A 19,853-nucleotide genomic window follows, 5' to 3' on the forward strand; every position below is an offset into this window, starting at 1 on the left:
GCCCGCATCGATTCGCCAGTTCCCATCGTCAGTAGCCGGTGATCGAATTGAGTTTTTGTCAAAAATACAGTGATTTGGAACGTGGCGAACGCGCACACGGCACCCATTGGAACCCGTTGGTGACTTTCACGGCGAAGGTACAGAACTTTGGTCGCTCGCCTCACCGCTGGCGGAAAAGGCCTCCTCGAGAGGTATCCCGAGAAGCTGTCGATCCACGTCTTCCACGCTGGCCGAGACGTCTCAGAAGAAGAAGGAGAAGACGAGGTGGCAGCACCCACACCGAACTCGCTGACCCGCCCATACTGTGAAAAAGAGCTTCATAGCTCATCGGATTCCTCCTCCAGTCTACATAAAGATTCTGACCACCGCGCCGCACGCGACCTGCCGCCGATCTCCTCCGCAGCGGTGGCGAACCCTTTGAGACTGCGAGGCGGATTCGAGCCGAAGGGTTCAAGGAACTCGCCACCGCTGTTGCGGCTGCCGCGCCGGGAGATGGAATCGACCCATTGACCTCTGAATAAAAGGAAAAACTCACACGACTCACGAACGTTGCTCGTTATATTTGTTTATTGCAATGCATCGGGTGTCGACGAGTGTGTTGGGTGTTTGTGAATGGCAGCTTGTGCAGCACGTGGTGCCCAGTGCAGCATCACCAAACACACGTCCTTTGTTGAGTTTCGATTGCAAATCCAATGTGGGAATAATCATTGCACCACAGCATCTCTCCCTTGGCTATGTATCTGTAGTCGTTGCACGATAGATAAATAAAAAAAAGCATGCAACGTGGCATGGATGTCACGTGATGCTAAGAGAGATACGCTCGAAGGCTACATTCTGTAGCAACGAGCGAAGAGGACGAGACGTGTTTCACACATTGGGCTTTGCAGGGCTGCAGACGGTGTTGGCACTTGCCAAGCTTGTCATGTTTATTGACCCCACTGGCGCACCGCGAGCCAGCCTTTACAGGGGGAGAACTAAACATCTACAAAGCGTCTCGACGCATGGTGACACTTCCTCCTCATTTCTAATGATCGAGAAACATTGTAACATTATCTGCTCTGCAATAGTTGTTGCAGATCACTAGTAAGCGCAGCATTGTCGAATGTGTTCTGAAAATTCTTAAAATGCATGTACAGTATTTCCTTTGCCCTAGAATGCTTCTCTTAAAATAGGGTGTTCTGAGAGAGAACAAGTCAGATGTAATTCTCACCTTTGCTTTTGGGGGGGGGGGGGTTGTGGTCGATTGCATCCCCACATGTGCACAGCTCACACGGAGTACGCTCTGTGCTTGCACATGATGGCAGTGATACGTCCATGAGCTAAATGCCAACGTGGATGTCTGCTGTCCACGACAGGGTTTCAGGAGAGACAGAGAGTTTGCGTCGTTTTTGCTGTTACACTTCCGTGGAAGGAGCGCAGGCTGCAGTGGTTTATTGTGTGGTCCACAGTTTGTGTTGCATGGCCACAGTGACTGAACGACATGGACCACTGCCAGTCACACTCTCCATCTGGCCATCAGTGACCACTACTGCCCACACGCTGTGGTCAGTCACAGCAAGCGCGCGATTTCTCAGGACACGAGGCACTGCGACTGCAGCTTTGTGTGACCTCTGCTCTCTGAAAATTGCAGCGGGGTGTTTGATACTTTTTGAATGACGATCGTTTGGAGGCGCTGTCGATCGTTGTTAAAGTAGAAGGGAAAAGAGACGAAGGCAAAGAGAGGCAGCACATTGTTGTAAATATATCACCGGAGCTGTGTTTCAACTGCTATATAAGCGCAAAGTCCAGCATTCTGAAGAATAGAGTAGTTTCACTATCCAGGAGATGGATACTGAGGAAGGATTATCATTTGTGTCACCTATAATCCTGCATGTAGAGAATATAAAAAATCCCACAAAAAGACTTGAATTTACCTAAAGTGAAATGGATCGAAGTTCTATTTTCATGTATCAAAGGAAAGATCAGTATCTTCATACACGTGTTCAATATTCTTTCTTTTTAGTTTCATAATGAAGCATGAGGGCATGATGCATATACTATCACACGAATATTATACTCTTTGGTTCTTTCGGTAAAGTCACGTAGGTATAAAATAAACATGCTTTCCCACCTGATGACGGACGCTTGTGTTGCGCCTGAAACGTCGTGATTTATTTTATTTTTCTACCTAAGTGACTTTACAGAAAGAACCAAAGAGTATGGATTCCTGCAGTCACGAAAGCTTCAAATCAAGATCACACGAATATTGCTATCAACTTGTTGTTATGGGTGGACACAACAGTAAACAGTAAAATTGACCAAATTTTTGGAAAATTTATTCATAGACCTAACTTTCACCACTTGCGGAGGACTGATGAGGATGTAACTATATATAGTCTCTCACCTATGTATTGTATGTTTGAATATCATTAAATGCACAATACCCTATCATATAATGTCGATATATGTTGAATAATGCACATCGCTGGTTATGGTTGTGTGTGTCGGCTGAGCACTGGGGGAGATCTTGCAGGCGGTGAGGGCTCCTCCGCCCACCTTGCCACCCTCCTTTGCTTCATGGGCAAGCTCCTGCACACACACACACAGATAACACTCATAAAGTACACACAAAGTACACACAAAGTGCACACACACCTCACACTTACACTGGATAGGTTGATCATGCTGCACATGACGGGCTGGTAGTCAGGCAGCTAAAATGCAGCAAGTTGGCACAGTGAGGGCCACAGGTGGTGCATCTGCCAGTGATCTCAGTCAGTCAACCCATGGCACCTGGGTCTGCCCCGTGACCTGTCAGCTGCGAGCCTTCGACACGTCACGTGCCCTCGGAGTGCACCGAGCCTGGAACAAGCGCCGTGGTGACGTTACCGTCACTGAGTGGCGAATGACGGCTGTTGTTGTGCCAGTGACCATTATCTGGACCGGTCTTGGGCCTCACCTAGGTCGACTCAACCTCAAATGAGTACTTGGTGTGGTGTGTAAACATCGCCACTGGGAAGACAAAGGCGGCAGAGCGTGGTGTTGGCCACCCACCCCCTCGTGTGCCGTGCCGGCCTTTATTGGTGCTCCCTAACAGCACCTGTCCCAACAGTCCGCCTTAGTCTCTCCCAGTGGTGATGTTTTCACACACCGCACCAGGTATTCATTTGAGGCTGAGTCAACCCAGGGGAGGCCCAGGACAGTTGCAAATAATTGTCACGGGTGTCCGCCGTGAGCGACAATCGAATGCGGGTCGCCGGGTTCGTAGACGCAGCGCAGCGAAACCGCGACACGAACCGCTCCCCGCGACACTCCCCGCCACCACGTGATGCTGAAGCCCACGGTCGAAGCGCCGCGTGGGGCGACCGCCGCGTGTCCCTCACCGTTCTGCACCACCGGCGTGAAGTGCCCGAGCAGGCACAGCTCGTCCTGGCGCGCGCGGATGATGCGCTGCGTGCCGGGCGGCAGGCCGCGCGGAGTGCGCGCGAACACCAGCGAGTAGCCGTCGGCGCACAGACCCTCCTCGTCGCGCGAGCGGCACGAGTAGGTGAGCGCGTACGAGTCGTAGTCCGTGTCGATCACCCAGTAGTCGTCTCCTGTGCGGGGGGTGGGGGGGGGTTGTGGCCGGGGCGACGCGAGGCAGGAGAGTTGGGAAGCCGGAGGTGGGGGGAGTCAGATTTGGACGCGGTGCTCACGTTCACGGGGTGGGGTCTGGATTATTGGAGTCCTTTGCCGTTTATTAAAATGTTTTTTTTGTGGTTCATAATTTATGAATCGCAAAACGTGTGTCGTATACCCTCCTCCACCCGACACAGACAACCTCACAACGATTAATGATTGGGTTCAACATTTCGCAGGGAGCTACAGCGAAACGTCGCTGTGTGACATTCCGCTATAAATACGAGTTTAATCAGACTTTGGTTTGTGAGAGCTTAAAGTAATTTCATCAATATCTAATGAGTAATATGATTTTGTCATCGTCTACAAAGGCAAGGCACAATGGTCAAATCTAAATTCATAGTTTTTTTCCGCAGAATCTGATGAATAGTAATTAAATAAATTACATAATTGGTATAATAATGTAAAAAAACATTGCCAATGTTGTGTTCAGCATCATCAGTTACAGCTTTCCCACGTCCATACGTTCTGTGCATGCAAAGGCATTCTGCAATGGAGGGGTCGTGCTCGTGGCCTGCGGGGGGTCCTACCCCCGCTGGAGAGGTAGCTGGCGAGCCCTTGGTAATTCATGAACATCTTGGATTTCACTTCGGGCTTGGCCACGATGTAGGAGGCCACCATGTCAGCGCACGCCTCCCAGAACCTGCGGCCAAACCCAGCAGGCGCGCAAGTCGAGGCCGGGACCGCACGTCAGCCGAGACTCTCGCACGGACGAGGGAGATTTAGAGTGAGAGAGATTTAGAGAGAGAGATTTAGAGAGATAGATTTAGAGAGAAAGATTTAGAGAGAGATTTCGAGTGAGAGATTTAGAGAGAGAGATTTAGAGAGAGAGAGATTTAGAGAGAAAGAGATTTCGAGTGAGAGATTTAGAGTGACAGATTTAGAAAGAGAGAGAGATTTAGAGAGAAAGAGAGATTTAGAGTGACAGATTTAGAGAGAAAGATTTAGAGAGAGAGATTTAGAGAGAAAGAGAGATTTCGAGTGAGAGATTTAGAGAGAGAGATTTAGAGTGACAGATTTAGAGAAAGAGATATTTCGAGTGAGAGAGTCTTCGGCACCACCAAGCACGCTGCCTCGCCTTGGCACCAACGGTGGTCAAACGGCACGTACAGAGTGATTAATATATTGGTTTAACACTTATATGGGACTAGCGTCTTTAATGGAAAAAGAACGGACAATACTACACTGTAACATGATAACAAATGTAATGTTAATAGCTTCGAAAAGTCAAAGAGTCTCCACTTGTTCGTCATCATTGTCAACACGTGGCCCGGAATCTTCTCCACGATGTCGCCAGAGCCCGGAGGCAGCAGCACATGTCACGTGGTCTTGTTGCAAATTCTCAGAAGTGTCAACATGACTCTTTGGGTCTTTCGGTAAAGTGACTTTACCGAAAGACCCAAAGAGTATGAATTCCTGCAGTCACGAAAGCTTTAAGTCAAGTGTCAACATTGTTTTTTAAGCACTCTGCCTTGTATGCTCAACACTCCCGCAGCATGAACCAGGGCAGCCTGCCAAGCATCGAGCCACCGCCCTGCTGAATCCCCTGAAGTGAATGTTGACTTCCTTCAATGGATCGTCTTGCCGGCTTGTTTGATTTGTAATCACAGTTCAAGTTCTACCTGTGCTGAGGCTGGGCTGAGTGGACAGCAGTGGTGGCCAGCGCGTGGATCGCGACTCCACGGCTCGATCGCTAAACATTTTGTGCAACTCTCCAGACAAATCAGGACTATCGCTGACAAAAGCGGACAGCGATTTCTGGTGCAGCTGATGGCACATAAATATCCACAACTTGAAATTAATATGTAAAACGAAAAATGTACCCAATATATGAATCTGGTACTCTCTATCCAAACGGTGTACTGCATTACAGGGTTAAATCCGGGCAAGTTGTTGGTCATGGATTTCAGGTGGATCATCGAGGAGCCCGTTGAGATCCCCCCGCCCCCCCCCCAAATGGACCACAGGCGCTGGGTGAATTCTACACCGCTGGCGCAGAGCTCCGCTCAGCCCGGCACCGTCCTCCCTGTGAGCGAACGACGCACCCGAAGAGTTTGACACGGCCACGCGAGGTGGCCACCAAGTTGCCGTCCTCGTCGAGGGTATAGTCGGCTGAGATGTTGTCCTGCAGGAAGAGCCCCTCCGGGTCCTTCTTGGAGACCGCGTACCACTTGCCCAGGTACTACGGCACAACCCAAAACAATAACAACAACAGGCGTCGTTCGCCAATAAACAATTTTTTATTTCACCAGATAAGGCCCACTGAGCTATGTAGGTCTTTTTCAGAAGCGACCTGGTCACAAATGATAGCTCAACAAAGTGGCTTATCGTGTGGAAATGCATATCAACCAAATAATCTAAATACTCTAAACGCGTGATGTTGATTCTAAATGTGGAGGGGAAAACCGGAGGACTCGGAGAAAAATCCACACGACCACGGGGAAAATACGCAAACTCCAAATATACAGCAGCAGGCGTCAGGGTAGGGCTCGAAATCACGACCTCCCGTATACCAGGCGAGGTAGTGAACACTCGCCACCGTGGTGGTGACGTCACCACGGCGCTGGTGCCAGGCTAGGTGCATCATGAGGCCACGTACATTGTCCGAGGCTCGCTGGCAGGAGGTCACGCGACAGACCCAGATGCTACGGGTTGAGTGACTGAGATGACTGGAAGATGCACCAACTGTGCTCCCCACTGTGCCAACTTGCTGCGTTTTAGCCGCCTGGCGCGCCGCTCGTTGTTGCGAGCGTCGCTATTCCGCCCCCCCCTCCCCCCTGTAACACGCATTTCTAATCATAGGTTACATTTTGCAATGGAAATAACAAAAATCTTTCAAATAAAACTACAAGCCTCAACGCCATCAATCTCGGTGCACCTGAGAAGCACAAATTTTGCTCCAGACCGCAGTCCACGACTGGAGCCCCCAGGATGTATTGTCTTCACTCAGACATTCAGAGCAATGGCACAACGTGCCATCCGCTCATCTCATTCCATCGCACTTAATCATGAACCTTGCTCACGACAACTAAGCGAAGTATTTTTTTTCCGTTTAACGTTCAACACGCTGTAATGCCAGCATCCATCCACGGTTCTACGAATTAAGTTGCCTCCCAAAATACAGAAAGCGTCTTGTATCTCAGGTACATACGACCTGGGCTGGGAATCACGGGACTCTACCGCTTGCAACTTTGCTCACGAGAACAAATTATTCCAGAGTCTGATGTCGGTGGAGCGGCATCGCTGTAAGTGACGTAAAAACTGCAGCACCATCACCAGAGCGTGCTCCTCGCGGTGGGCTCAAAGTCTCCTTCTTCTCATTAACGGCGCTTAAAGAATCATCTTTGTGTGCGGCCCGGATCGCACGCCGAGGGCACGCGCGATGTGTCGCCTCAAGGGAGCAGGGCGCGCGCTCGTCGCCCCGCGCCTTACCCGCTCCTTGTCGAAGTTGTCCATCACGGGGAAGTTGTCCACCGCGCACGTGCGGTTGGCGCGCGCCGGGGCGAGCAGAGCGACCAGGCTCAGGGCGACGACGAGGAGCGAGGAGGCCGCGTGGCGCGGCTCCATGGCGACACGTTCCTGCAGAGACACCGGGAGAGATGCCCCCTAGAGCCCACAGCGGACCGGTGGGAGGTGGCATGTGCTGTTCGGGGGGAGCGCCGCCTACGAAGGCTGTCACGCCGCGCGAAGGGGAGTGGTGCTGGCGTACACCACGCCCGGCCGCCTTTGTCTCTCCCCGGCATTGGTCGTGAGCTGGAATCGAACTTGGCTCACCGGGTTTGTAGCGCTGTGCGCTAACCGCTGCGCCACCGCTCCTGCTCCAGGCTTGCAAGCTGCTTGGGCAGGATGAGTTAGTGAGCACCTATTAAGTTAGAGAGCACCATCGAGTTTGAGAGCACCTATCAAGTTAGAGATCACCTATTCAGTTAAATTTCACTGCATTTTTTATATCACAACAAACATGTTCAACCCCGAAAGCACGCACTATATACAGAAGCTACTCAAACAAACACACACACACGCGTTGGTGTAAGGACCCACGACACAGCAACGAAACAACGGACACAAGCGCACACTATCCCTCTGCTGTGTTGGGCGTGAGACATGCGTTGGGTGGGTTATGTTTCGGGTACGATGTGATAGACACGGAACGTCTGCGATATAGCGCAGCAGACGGAGTCAGCGTCGCTGTACGGGACACCAGTCGGAACATTCATCCACGTGGATCAGCGGACGTGCAGATTGTGCCCCCTACGCACGACTACAAAGACGAAGATCCCCCCCCACCCCGGTGTAGCCTTTAACAGACTGTTGGGGCAAGTGCTGTGAGCGAGCACCTATCAAGGCCGGTAACGGTACACGAGGGGGTGGGTGGCCAGCACCACGCCAGACCGCCTTTGCCTCCCCAGTGGCAATGTTTACACACCGCACCAGGTACTCATTTGAGGCTGAGTCGACCTAAGGAGGGAGTCGGCCAAAACCGGATCACGGACGAGGACACCCACACACTACACACCTAGAAGGACAAGAACACCCACACACTACACACCTAGAAGGACGAGAACACCCACACACTACACACCTAGAAGGACAAGAACACCCACACACTACACACCTAGAAGGACGAGAACACCCACACACACCTAGAAGGACGAGAACACCCACACACTACACACCTAGAAGGACGAGAACACCCACACACTACACACCTAGAAGGACGAGAACACCCACACACTACACACCTAGAAGGATGAGGACACCCACACACTACACATCTAGAATGACGAGAACACCCACACACTACACACCTGCAGTGGGGGGAAAAAGTATTTGATCCATTGCTGATTTTGTACGTTTGCCCACAGACAAAGAAATGAACAGTCTATAATTTAAATGGTAGGTTTATTTTAACAGTGAGAGAGAATAATAACAAATTCCAGAAAAACGCATGTCAATAATGTTATTAATTGATTTGCATTTTAATGAGGGAAATAAGTAAAACAAGACTTAGTACTTGGTGGCAAAACCCTTGTTGGCAATCACAGAGGTCAGATGTTTCTTGTAGTTGGCCACCAGGTTTGCACACATCTCAGGAGGGCTTTTGTCCCACTCCTCTTTGCAGATCTTCTCCAAGTCTTTAAGGTTTTGAGGCTGACGTTTGCCAACTCGAACCTTCAGCTCACTCCACAGATTTTCTATGAAATTAAGGTCTGGAGACCAGCTAGGCCACTCCAGGATCTTAATGTGTTTCTTCTTGAGCCACTCCTTTGTTGCCTTGGCCGTGTGTTTTAGGTCATTGTCATGCTGGAATACCCATCCACGACCCATTTTCAATGCGCTGGCTGAGGGAAGGAGGATCTCACCCAAGATTTGACGGTACATGGCCCCGTCCATCGTCCCTTTGATGCGGTGAAGTTGCCCTGTCCCCTTAGCAGAAAAACACCCCCAAAGCATAATGTTTCCACCTCCAAGTTTGACGGTGGGGATGGTGTTCTTGGGGTCATAGGCAGCATTCCTCCTCCTCCAAACACGGCGAGATGAGTTGATGCCAAAGAGCTCCATTTTGGTCTCATCTGACCACAACACTTTCACCCAGTTGTCCTCTGAATCATTCAGATGTTCATTGGCAAACTTCAGACGGGCATGTATATGTGCTTTCTTGAGCAGGGGGACCTTGCAGGCGCTGCAGGATTTGTCCTTCACGGCGTAGTGTGTTACCAATTGTTTTCTTGGTGACTATGGTCCCAGCTGCTTTGAGATCATTGACAAGATCCTCCCGTGTAGTTCTGGGCTGATTCCTCACCGTTCTCATGATCATTGCAACTCCACGAGGTGAGATCTTGCATGGAGCCCCGAGCCGAGGGAGATTGACAGTTCTCTTGTGTTTCTTCCATTTGCGAATAAACCGCACCAACTGTTGTCACCTTCTCACCAAGCTGCTTGGCAATGGTCTTGTAGCCCATTCCAGCCTTGTGTAGGTCTACAATCTTGTCCCTGACATCCTGGGAGAGCTCTTTGGTCTTGGCCATGGTGGAGAGTTTGGAATCTGATTGATTGATTGCTTCTGTGGACAGGTGTCTATACAGGTAACAAGCTGAGATTAGGAAAACTCCCTTTAAGAGTGTGCTCCTAATCTTAGCTCGTTACCTGTATTAAAGACACCTGGGAGCCAGAACTCTTTCTGATTGAGAGGGGGTCAAATACTTATTTCCCTCATTAAAATGCAAATCAATTTATAACATTTTTGACATGCGTTTTTCTGTTATTCTGTCTCTCACTGTTCAAATAAACCTACCATTAAAATTATAGACTGATCATTTCTTTGTCAGTGGGCAAACGTACATCAAATACTTTTTCCCCCACTGTAGAAGGACGAGAACACCCACACACTACACACCTAGAAGGACGAGAACACCCACACACACTACACACCTAGAAGGACGAGAACACCCACACACGCGCACACCTAGAAGGACGAGAACACCCACACACTACACACCTAGAAGGACGAGAACACCCACAGACTACACACCTAGAAGGACGAGAACCACACACGCGCACACCTAGAAAGACGAGAACACACACACACACTACACACCTAGAAGGACGAGAACACCCACACACTACACACCTAGAAGGACGAGAACACCCACACACTACACACCTAGAAGGACGAAGACACCCACACACTACACACCTAGAAGGACGAGAACACCCACACACACTACACACCTAGAAGGACGAGAACACCCACACACTACACACCTAGAAGGACGAGAACACCCACACACACTACACACCTAGAAGGACGAGAACACCCACACACTACACACCTAGAAGGACGAGAACACCCACACACACTGCACACCTAGAAGGACGAGAACACCCACACACTACACACCTAGAAGGACGAGAACACCCACACACTACACACCTAGAAGGACGAGAACACCCACACACTACACACCTAGAAGGACGAGAACACCCACACACACTACACACCTAGAAGGACGAGAACCACACACGCGCACACCTAGAAAGACGAGAACACACACACACTACACACCTAGAAGGACGAGAACACACACACACTACACACCTAGAAGGACGAGAACACCCACGCACTACACACCTAGAAGGACGAGGACACCCACGCACTACACACCTAGAAGGACGAGGACACCCACACACACCTTGAAGGACGAGATCACCCACACACGTGCACACCTAGAAGGACGAGGACACCCACACACTACAGACCTAGAAGGACGAGGACACCCACACACTACACACCTAGAAGGACGAGAACACCCACACACTACACACCTAGAAGGACGAGAACACCCACACACTACACACCTAGAAGGACGAGAACACCCACACACACTACACACCTAGAAGGACGAGAACCACACACTACACACCTATAAGGACGAGAACACACACACACTACACACCTAGAAGGACGAGAACACACACACACTACACACCTAGAAGGACGAGAACACCCACACACTGCACACCTAGAAGGATGAGGACACCCACACACTACACACCTAGAAGGACGAGAACACCCACACACTACACACCTACAGTGGGGGAAAAAAGTATTTGATCCCCTACTGATTTTGTACGTTTGCCCACTGACAAAGACATAATCAGTCTATAATTTTAATGGTAGGTTTATTTGAACAGTGAGAGAGAATAACAACAAAAATTTCCAGAAAAACGCATGTCAATAATGTCATAAATTGATTTGCATTTTAATGAGGGAAATAAGTACTTGACCCCTCTGCAAAACATGACTTAGTACTTGGTGGCAAAACCCTTGTTGGCAATCACAGAGGTCAGATGTTTCTTGTAGTTGGCCACCAGGTTTGCACACATCTCAGGAGGGATTTTGTCCCACTCCTCTTTGGAGATCTTCTCCAAGTCATTAAGGTTTCGAGGCTGACGTTTGGCAACTCGAACCTTCAGCTCACTCCATAGATTTTCTATGGGATTAAGGTCTGGAGACCAGCTAGGCCACTCCAGGATCTTAATGTGTTTCTTCTTGAGCCACTCCTTTGTTGCCTTGGCCGTGTGTTTTTGGTCATTGTCATGCTGGAATACCCATCCACGACCCATTTTCAATGCGCTGGCTGAGGGAAGGAGGATCTCACCCAAGATTTGACGGTACATGGCCCCGTCCATCGTCCCTTTGATGCGGTGAAGTTGCCCTGTCCCCTTAGCAGAAAAACACCCCCAAAGCATTATGTTTCCCCCTCCATGTTTGACGGTGGGGATGGTGTTCTTTGGGTCATAGGCAGCATTCCTCCTCCTCCAAACACGGCGAGATGAGTTGATGCTAAAGAGCTCCATTTTGGTCTCATCTGACCACAACACTTTCACCCAGTTGTCCTCTGAATCATTCAGATGTTCATTGGCAAACTTCAGACGGGCATGTATATGTGCTTTCTTGAGCAGGGGGACCTTGCAGGCGTTGCAGGATTTGTCCTTCACGGCGTAGTGTGTTACCAATTGTTTTCTTGGTGACTATGGTCCCAGCAGCCTTGAGATCATTGACAAGATCCTCCCGTGTAGTGCTGGGCTGATTCCTCACCGTTCTCATGATCATTGCAACTCCACGAGGTGAGATCTTGCATGGAGCCCCAGGCCGAGGGAGATTGACAGTTCTTTTGTGTTTCTTCCATTGACGAATAATCGCACCAACTGTTGTCACCTTCTTCCCAAGTTGCTTGGCAATGGTCTTGTAGCCCATTCCAGCCTTGTGTAGGTCTACAATCTTGTCCCTGACATCCTTGGAGAGCTCTTTGGTCTTGGCCATGGTGGAGAGTTTGGAATCTGATTGATTGATTGCTTCTGTGGACAGGTGTCTATACAGGTAACAAGCTGAGATTAGGAGCACTCCCTTTAAGAGTGTGCTCCTAATCTCAGCTCGTTACCTGTATTAAAAACACCTGGGAGTCAGAAATCTTTCTGATTGAGAGGGGGTCAAATACTTATTTCCCTCATTAAAATGCAAATCAATTTATAACATTTTTGACATGCGTTTTTCTGGATTTTTTTGTTGTTATTCTGTCTCTCACTGTTCAAATAAACCTACCATTACAATTATAGACTGATCATTTCTTTGTCAGTGGGCAAACGTACAAAATCAGCAGGGGATCAAATACTTTTCCCCCACTGTAGAAGGACGAGAACACCCACACACTACACACCTAGAAGGATGAGGACACCCACACACACTACACACCTAGAAGGACGAGAACACACACACACGCACACCTAGAAGGACGAGAACACCCACACACTACATACCTAGGACGAGAGCACCCACACACTACACACCTAGAAGGACGAGAACACACACACACTACACACCTAGAAGGACGAGAACACACACACACACTACACACCTAGAAGGACGAGAACACCCACACACTACACACCTAGAAGGACGAGGACACCCACACACTACACACCTAGAAGGACGAGGACACCCACACACTACACACCTAGAAGGACGAGAATACCCACACACACTACACACCTAGAAGGACGAGGACACCCACACACACTACACACCTGGAAGGACGAGGACACCCACACACACTACACACCTGGAAGGACGAGAACACCCACACACTACACACCTGGAAGGACGAGAACACCCACACACACTACACACCTAGAAGGACGAGAACACCCACACACTACACACCTAGAAGGACGAGAACACCCACACACTACACACCTAGAAGGATGAGAACACCCACACACTACACACCTAGAAGGACGAGAACCACACACGCGCACACCTAGAAAGACGAGAACACACACACACTACACACCTAGAAGGACGAGGACACCCACACACTACACACCTAGAAGGACGAAGACACCCACACACTACACACCTAGAAGGACGAGAACACCCACACACTACACACCTAGAAGGACGAGAACACCCACACACTACACACCTAGAAGGACGAGGACACACACACACACTACACACCTAGAAGGACGAAAACACCCACACACTACACACCTAGAAGGACGAGGACACCCACACACTACACACCTGGAAGGACGAGGACACACACACACTACACACCTAGAAGGACGAGGACACCCACACACACTACACACCTAGAAGGACGAGGACACCCACAGACTACACACCTGGAAGGACGAGGACACCCACACACTACACACCTAGGACGAGGGCACACACACACTACACACCTAGGACGAGGACACACACACTACACACCTAGGACGAGGACACACACACACTACACACCTAGAAGGACGAGGACACCCACACACTACACACCTAGAAGGACGAGAACACCCACACACTACACACCTAGAAGGACGAGGACACCCACACACTACACACCTAGAAGGACGAGGACACACCCACACACTACACACCTAGAAGGACGAGGACACACACACACTACACACCTTGAAGGACGAGGACACCCACACACGTACATACCTAGAAGCTGTAAGCGCGCTGTGAACTGGAGGGAGGCACGTGGATCTCTGCTCGCAGGCTCCTGTGGTCCGCTCCTTTAGCTTGGCCACTCGCGCCTCGAGCTTTATGCGTCACATGGAAGGGCCCGCGTCACAGGGAGATTAAGAACCAAAATCCGGCCGCCGCTAATTCCCGCTTAGCCTCCGCATGCGGTTCTCCTGGGACCCTGGACAAGAAGGCGGCGAAGCGGTCGAGTGGGCGGCTCATGATTGTAACGGGTGTGGGGAGTTCACTCCCTGGCCGCCATGCCTCTCGGGGTCGATTAATAACCACTTTGTGGGGAAGCCATCAGTGGCAGTCCTATGGATGAACTTGCCCCCACCATAGAAACGTGCAATTTACAACACTGGCTCAGGGCTGTAAGCAGACGAGAACTCCTTCAATGCTCATTTGAGCAGGAAATCCCTGCCTGATACCGGTACTCAAAGTGCAGAAGCTGCTTATGGATAGCAGCTTACATAGTGTGTACTACAAGCAAATGTTCACACCATTTAAAATATGCCACGTTATTTTCTATAAAGCTTTATTTTACTTTCTCATAAGTGGCAAAAGTACAACCCCAATTCGTCCCAGCTGTATCCTTCCGCCGTTCCTGTAAAGACAAGAGCACGCATTCCTGCTGATTCCTGCTGTGTGCTCATTAAAAGCTGTACATATTCTCATCAAAATCCAATCTCGGTTGTTCTGGCATTCTCAGCCCATCAGTAATTGTCATATTTCTGTCCATGACATCTTGACGATTCCAAGAAAGCACGACTGCTGCTTCGATGCTGATATATTAATGTGCAACGTTCAGCGTTCCAATACATGCATATGCAATGGTGCAGTTGTACATTGCAGTTGAGTATTACAAGATACGTGCTAAACTTAACCCTATTATCCACAGTAGATCTCTTGCTTGGTTTGAATGACGTTGTGCGATGGGGCATCTGACTCGGCAAGGGGGGTAGGTGGGCGGGAGGGAAGGCCTTGAGGCTTCTCCCGGCTGGGATTGACTTGATGGAAGATGGTATCTGCTTTGTTTTTGTCAGTAAATGTAATACTGTGCAGTATATATGTGGTTGCTGGAAGACAATGGGAATTCAGGTTGTGTATGATCATTGGGAACTGTACATGACAACATGGAATGGCGTATGCATCAAAATGACTCCTGCGTAAGCCAAAGTTCAGAATCAGCATCTTTAGACAGGAATAATCCGATGAGCTATGAAGCTCTTTTTCACAATGTCCAGTAGGGGCGGGTCAGCAAGTTACAGCAACACACAATACAAAATAACTATAGAAGAGAAAGATCAAGAAAAGCAGAGAAAGTCGATATAAATAAAGTGTATAGAAGGACAAATGGCACAAGTGACAAAGTAGATACCAAAATGTTATCGTCAGCATGCATGGGCACATTCTTCAATAATTGATTTCCCGACAAGAAAACATTATACAGCCATTATTCAGTCTCCGTGAACTTTTACAAGCCCTCAATGTGTATATGTACAGCTCTCAATATGTACATTATTTTACAAATACAAAACATTTCTTTCTTGAACTTTTGAATCTCGAACAATGGCGCAGTGCTGCCAATCACATTTACGAATGTTCACAGGTACTTCGATATATCTTCTACGTAGCTGTCTGTAACGCGTCACAGTTCATAAAAAAAGAGGTACCATTACAACCAATAAATGAAAACCAGTGAGATTCGATGTGTAAATAACCTCATGGAAATGTACCATATGATGGAGGCGTGACTAGTTCGTATTCGAGTATACACTTCAAAATGAAAAGTACCTCAACACTAACCTCAACTTAATATAGAGCCCAAATACAATGCCAATAACCCGTAATCATCTCTTAAACAATCGCAGGATTATTCCCAAAACACACCTATGCATGTATCAAATACAATGTTCCGCAACTGTTTCACAAACATACAGATATGCAGACAGTACATGTGAAACACAATCCGCTGAAACATTCTCCCCACAGCATGTTTAAATCACAGCCTTGGACTGATTTACACTTTCAGTTTCATCAGCAAGGCCCTGATATGTTGCATGCAATTGCTCCATCAATACAGAGGGTCCAAAATGAATACAAAAACAATATGAATTTATATTGTGATTGAGTACTTTCATTCACAAGCTCACAAGCTACCACTTGTTGAAAACCTCCAGTGAGGATGAGTTGCTCTGCTGCTGCAGTATTATTCTTGTGGAATGGTGTTGGGCAGCCTCCACTCCAACGTAGGGCCCACGTTACGTTGTTCAAACAGAGGAGCAGCACAGCCAAAAGGCTCCCGTGTGAACCTTGACATCACATTCTATCACTGCGACGAGGATTCATAGTCGTGGTGAAATGTCACCTTCGCTGGCTTACCACTCAAATGTGAGGAGCGCATCTCCTATTCATAGCCACGAGTCAATGGTTTTTATTCCACAATTCCATGCCGGAGGCAAGTCTATTAATAGGATAACCACTGCTGGTTTCCCGAAAAATACCTATTTCATTTACCCAGAATGGTGAAGGGTTAAGTCAACCCCAAACCAGATTTGAACTTGCAACCTTCCATGCTCTAAACCACTCGCTACTGCAATAATATTAATTGCCATGACCTTATTAAGCCACTTTCAAATGCCACGTCTGCTTTGCTTTGGACGTTCAAATTTCATTAATAGACCTTGTTCATTCTGCATATTATGCAGACTGAAATGGTAGACAACAAATTTACGTGGGTCATTTTGCTGATAAAGAAATCGTTGAACTTTCAGCAAGTTGATGCAAAATGGGCGCTTTTTTTCCCATGGAGCGGCTCACATGTCAAGATCTATTCCCAGTTCGGAGACAGAAAGTACAGCTGGGCTGGAGGCACGCTACGACAGAACAAAGGGGATAGCGTTGCTTTCTCCAAACCCCCCCGCCCCCCCTTCTTCACAGACGCCAGCAAGAGCACAACGAGTTTGGAGTTAGTAAGCTCTTGGTGCCTGATTAACAGACCCCATCATCTTGGGGCACCAGATGATGTCGAGGGGTAAGGGGACATACATTGCAGTGTGTGGATTAGGGAGAGGTTTAAATGCGAGTACAAAACTGACCTGAAAAAACCCCACCTCAACGCAACAGCTTCACAACCTGCTCTTTCATGCTGGCCCTGGGACAAGCAGCCGTGTGACTTTAATTGGGGAAGCACAAGACTCCAATTCAATCACAAGGGGTGATCTGCCATGTGATTTACAAATTCTCTTGGCTCCAAGTGGCATTAGGCATTTTTTTTCACAGAATATCACTTGTGCCTCACGTGAAATGCAGATGAATGTCAGCGATCTTGCGAGACTTTCTGGTTGTGTATACATGCCAATTTATTTTCCACACACCACTCATGTGTCCGTGCATTTTCTCACTGTGCCTGTTTGATTTGAATTCAGAGGTTGAGATATTCTCATGACTAATTTCAGATCAGCAGGATGATTACGAACGAAAGGGGGGCAAGCATTTGGTCCATCTGGCTCATTAGGTCATGAAACCAGACGAGTGGGAAGGAAGCCAGAAATCAACAATTGCACAAGCTCTTTGGTCCACCAGAACGGGCAATACTGGCTTTGTATAATCCCAATCAATTTGTTCACGGGTGTTTTGTCAAGTTTGGACCATGACACTGGCCTACATTTACAAAAGACGTCACAGGATCTTTAACATCCATCTGTGAAGCAGACCGCGTATATTTTTGACAGTTAATACACCTGCAGTATTAATCAGGGCGGCCACTGAATTTGAACTGTGAACCTTTGCAGCAAGTGGTGAGCGCGCTTTCACTCGGTCATGTCACAGTTTACCCAATACCGTATACTAGTGGGCAGTTAGCATATTAATAACGTGATCAAAATAATGGCTGCCCAGACATTCTGAAAAATAATCCGGGTAATATATTTCAATGACATTTTGTGTTCCCACCTGGACATTCACACTTGAGATTACTAAGCACTCAGCCACAATGCCCCATGGGAAGGTCCACGTTAAAAAGGGACACAAAAGTTTGGCATGTCAGAAAATGAGCAGTTGCATCGAAGGTAGCTTGTACTAAAATGACAGTACATGTATATGATGCAGTACTGTGGATTCGATACGATTCGTGTTAAAGAGAAGTGAAAATCGAGTCCGTTCTCGAATATCGGTGCTGAAGGAGAGAGGGTCCGGATAAAATAAAATAAACCAAAGATTGCACAAGTAATGTGTGAATTAGACGATAGAAACGTATTGTATACCCATGGAAAATGGAGGTGAAGCCCTATTATGCCATCTGTTATTGTTTCTTAACGTAATAGCGGCTAATAAGAGAACCGTTCCATCGCATGTGTAAAGATATCATTTTGCAAGCACGGTTAATCCTAAATCCAGATAATCTGCCCACGGATAATCGAGACTTAACTGTACTCACTGAGAGAGAAACACACAAAACAAATCTGGGGTGATTCAACTGTAAAATTGAATTTGTATTTCACAAAAATGAAGACAAAGTAAACATACAATGCTGCAACTTGACTGTGCCTTGCAGCGGGATTCATATCACAATTATCCTGTACAAGGATAATGGGGGATTAAGCATTTACAGAGGCATTAATTCTGGCCTCATTTGCACGAACGACAGTCGCAAGCTAATTACGCGAGAGCGGGAAGCAAGCGTTAAGTGGTGGAGTCATCACTCCGAGTGTCATCGAGGGGAAACCCATCTCACGTAAGAAGCTGGAGGCTAATATTCTTATCAAAGGCCAATCCAACCTCCCCTCAAGAAAGGTGTGCCAATTAGACCACACAGCAATAACATCAACAACAACAAAACTGACCAGTTTAACACGGAGGGCTCTCGCGACCAATATCATCCATAATTTTTCACAATTGTGTTTCTCTTCTCCAATCTACCATCACACGAGCCGTATAATTAAATGCTGTTAAGGTTCATATCTGTCACCTTGTCATTCTGTGAAATGAGTTTGACTCTACCACGCCGCGTGCACCACACGTGGCGTGGTAGAGTTTGTGCCGAACGTGGCGAGGAAGGCGCCGCAAGTGGTGCGGCAAACCAGCCGAGCGCGGTGTGAGGTGACGCAGACGCCTCTCAAAGGAACATGTCCTCAAAGTAATCTTCAAACTCATCCTCCCTGAAACAAACAACCGGACACGCGATCCGTTACAACGTTGCACCTTGCGATAGCCACTCGGAAAAACAGGAAGGAGTTGTAGAGACACGGCTCATGACAAACGTATTACATTACAACATACTTGTCACGCGTGATTCCACGGGTTAATGCTAGGAAAGCTGCCATCGAGTTTATGCCGCAGAAGCCTACAGTCGTAGTACAGTTTCGCGAAATCACTCTCCAAGTTACGGAAACTAAATAAAATGTTAACTTGAAAAGCGACCATGATTGAAAGTAATCATTGAGATTCAATCACTTTTAAAAGACCAAACATAGGATTATTTGGAGTTACTTTTCAAACCCATCAAAGGCGTGATTATTGTTGAAATGTAACCTTCCCAACAATGCACGGTCATACCAGTACAGATAGATGAACATGGGTAGAGATGGGCTAAACGGGTAGAGATAGATAAGGATGGATGTAGATGTGGCACGTGGGTACAGATGATGACGCTGCATGC

The 19,853-nt window shown here is 48.2% G+C and overlaps 2 protein-coding genes across 2 annotated transcripts in view; both read right to left on the reverse strand.

Annotated features, from left to right (window-relative positions):
* Positions 1-549: 549 nt before the first annotated feature.
* On the reverse strand, positions 550-14,328 carry LOC116940436 (purpurin-like). The gene is made up of 6 exons (XM_032950263.2): positions 14,168-14,328; positions 7,090-7,236; positions 5,703-5,839; positions 4,188-4,300; positions 3,363-3,575; positions 550-2,568 (listed from the first exon to the last, which is right to left on the reverse strand). Exons 2-6 carry the CDS (start codon positions 7,222-7,224, stop codon positions 2,555-2,557), a joined length of 612 nt encoding a protein of 203 aa, XP_032806154.2. The 5' UTR covers positions 7,225-7,236; positions 14,168-14,328; the 3' UTR covers positions 550-2,554.
* A 635-nt stretch (positions 14,329-14,963) lies between these two features.
* The window catches only part of LOC116940435 (protein FRA10AC1), a 30,746-nt gene continuing 25,856 nt past the window's right edge, over positions 14,964-19,853 (reverse strand). Inside the window, exon 14 of the mRNA XM_032950262.2 lies at positions 14,964-19,353. Within this exon, the coding sequence (XP_032806153.1) occupies positions 19,311-19,353 (43 nt within the window). The 3' untranslated portion in view covers positions 14,964-19,310. The remainder of the gene's footprint in view (positions 19,354-19,853) is intronic.

The sequence above is a fragment of the Petromyzon marinus genome, chromosome 9 (genome assembly GCF_048934315.1).
Source record: "Petromyzon marinus isolate PM22_M1 ecotype Great Lakes invasive population chromosome 9, UKy_Petmar_22M1.pri1.0, whole genome shotgun sequence".
Taxonomy (NCBI): Eukaryota; Metazoa; Chordata; class Hyperoartia; order Petromyzontiformes; family Petromyzontidae; genus Petromyzon; species Petromyzon marinus.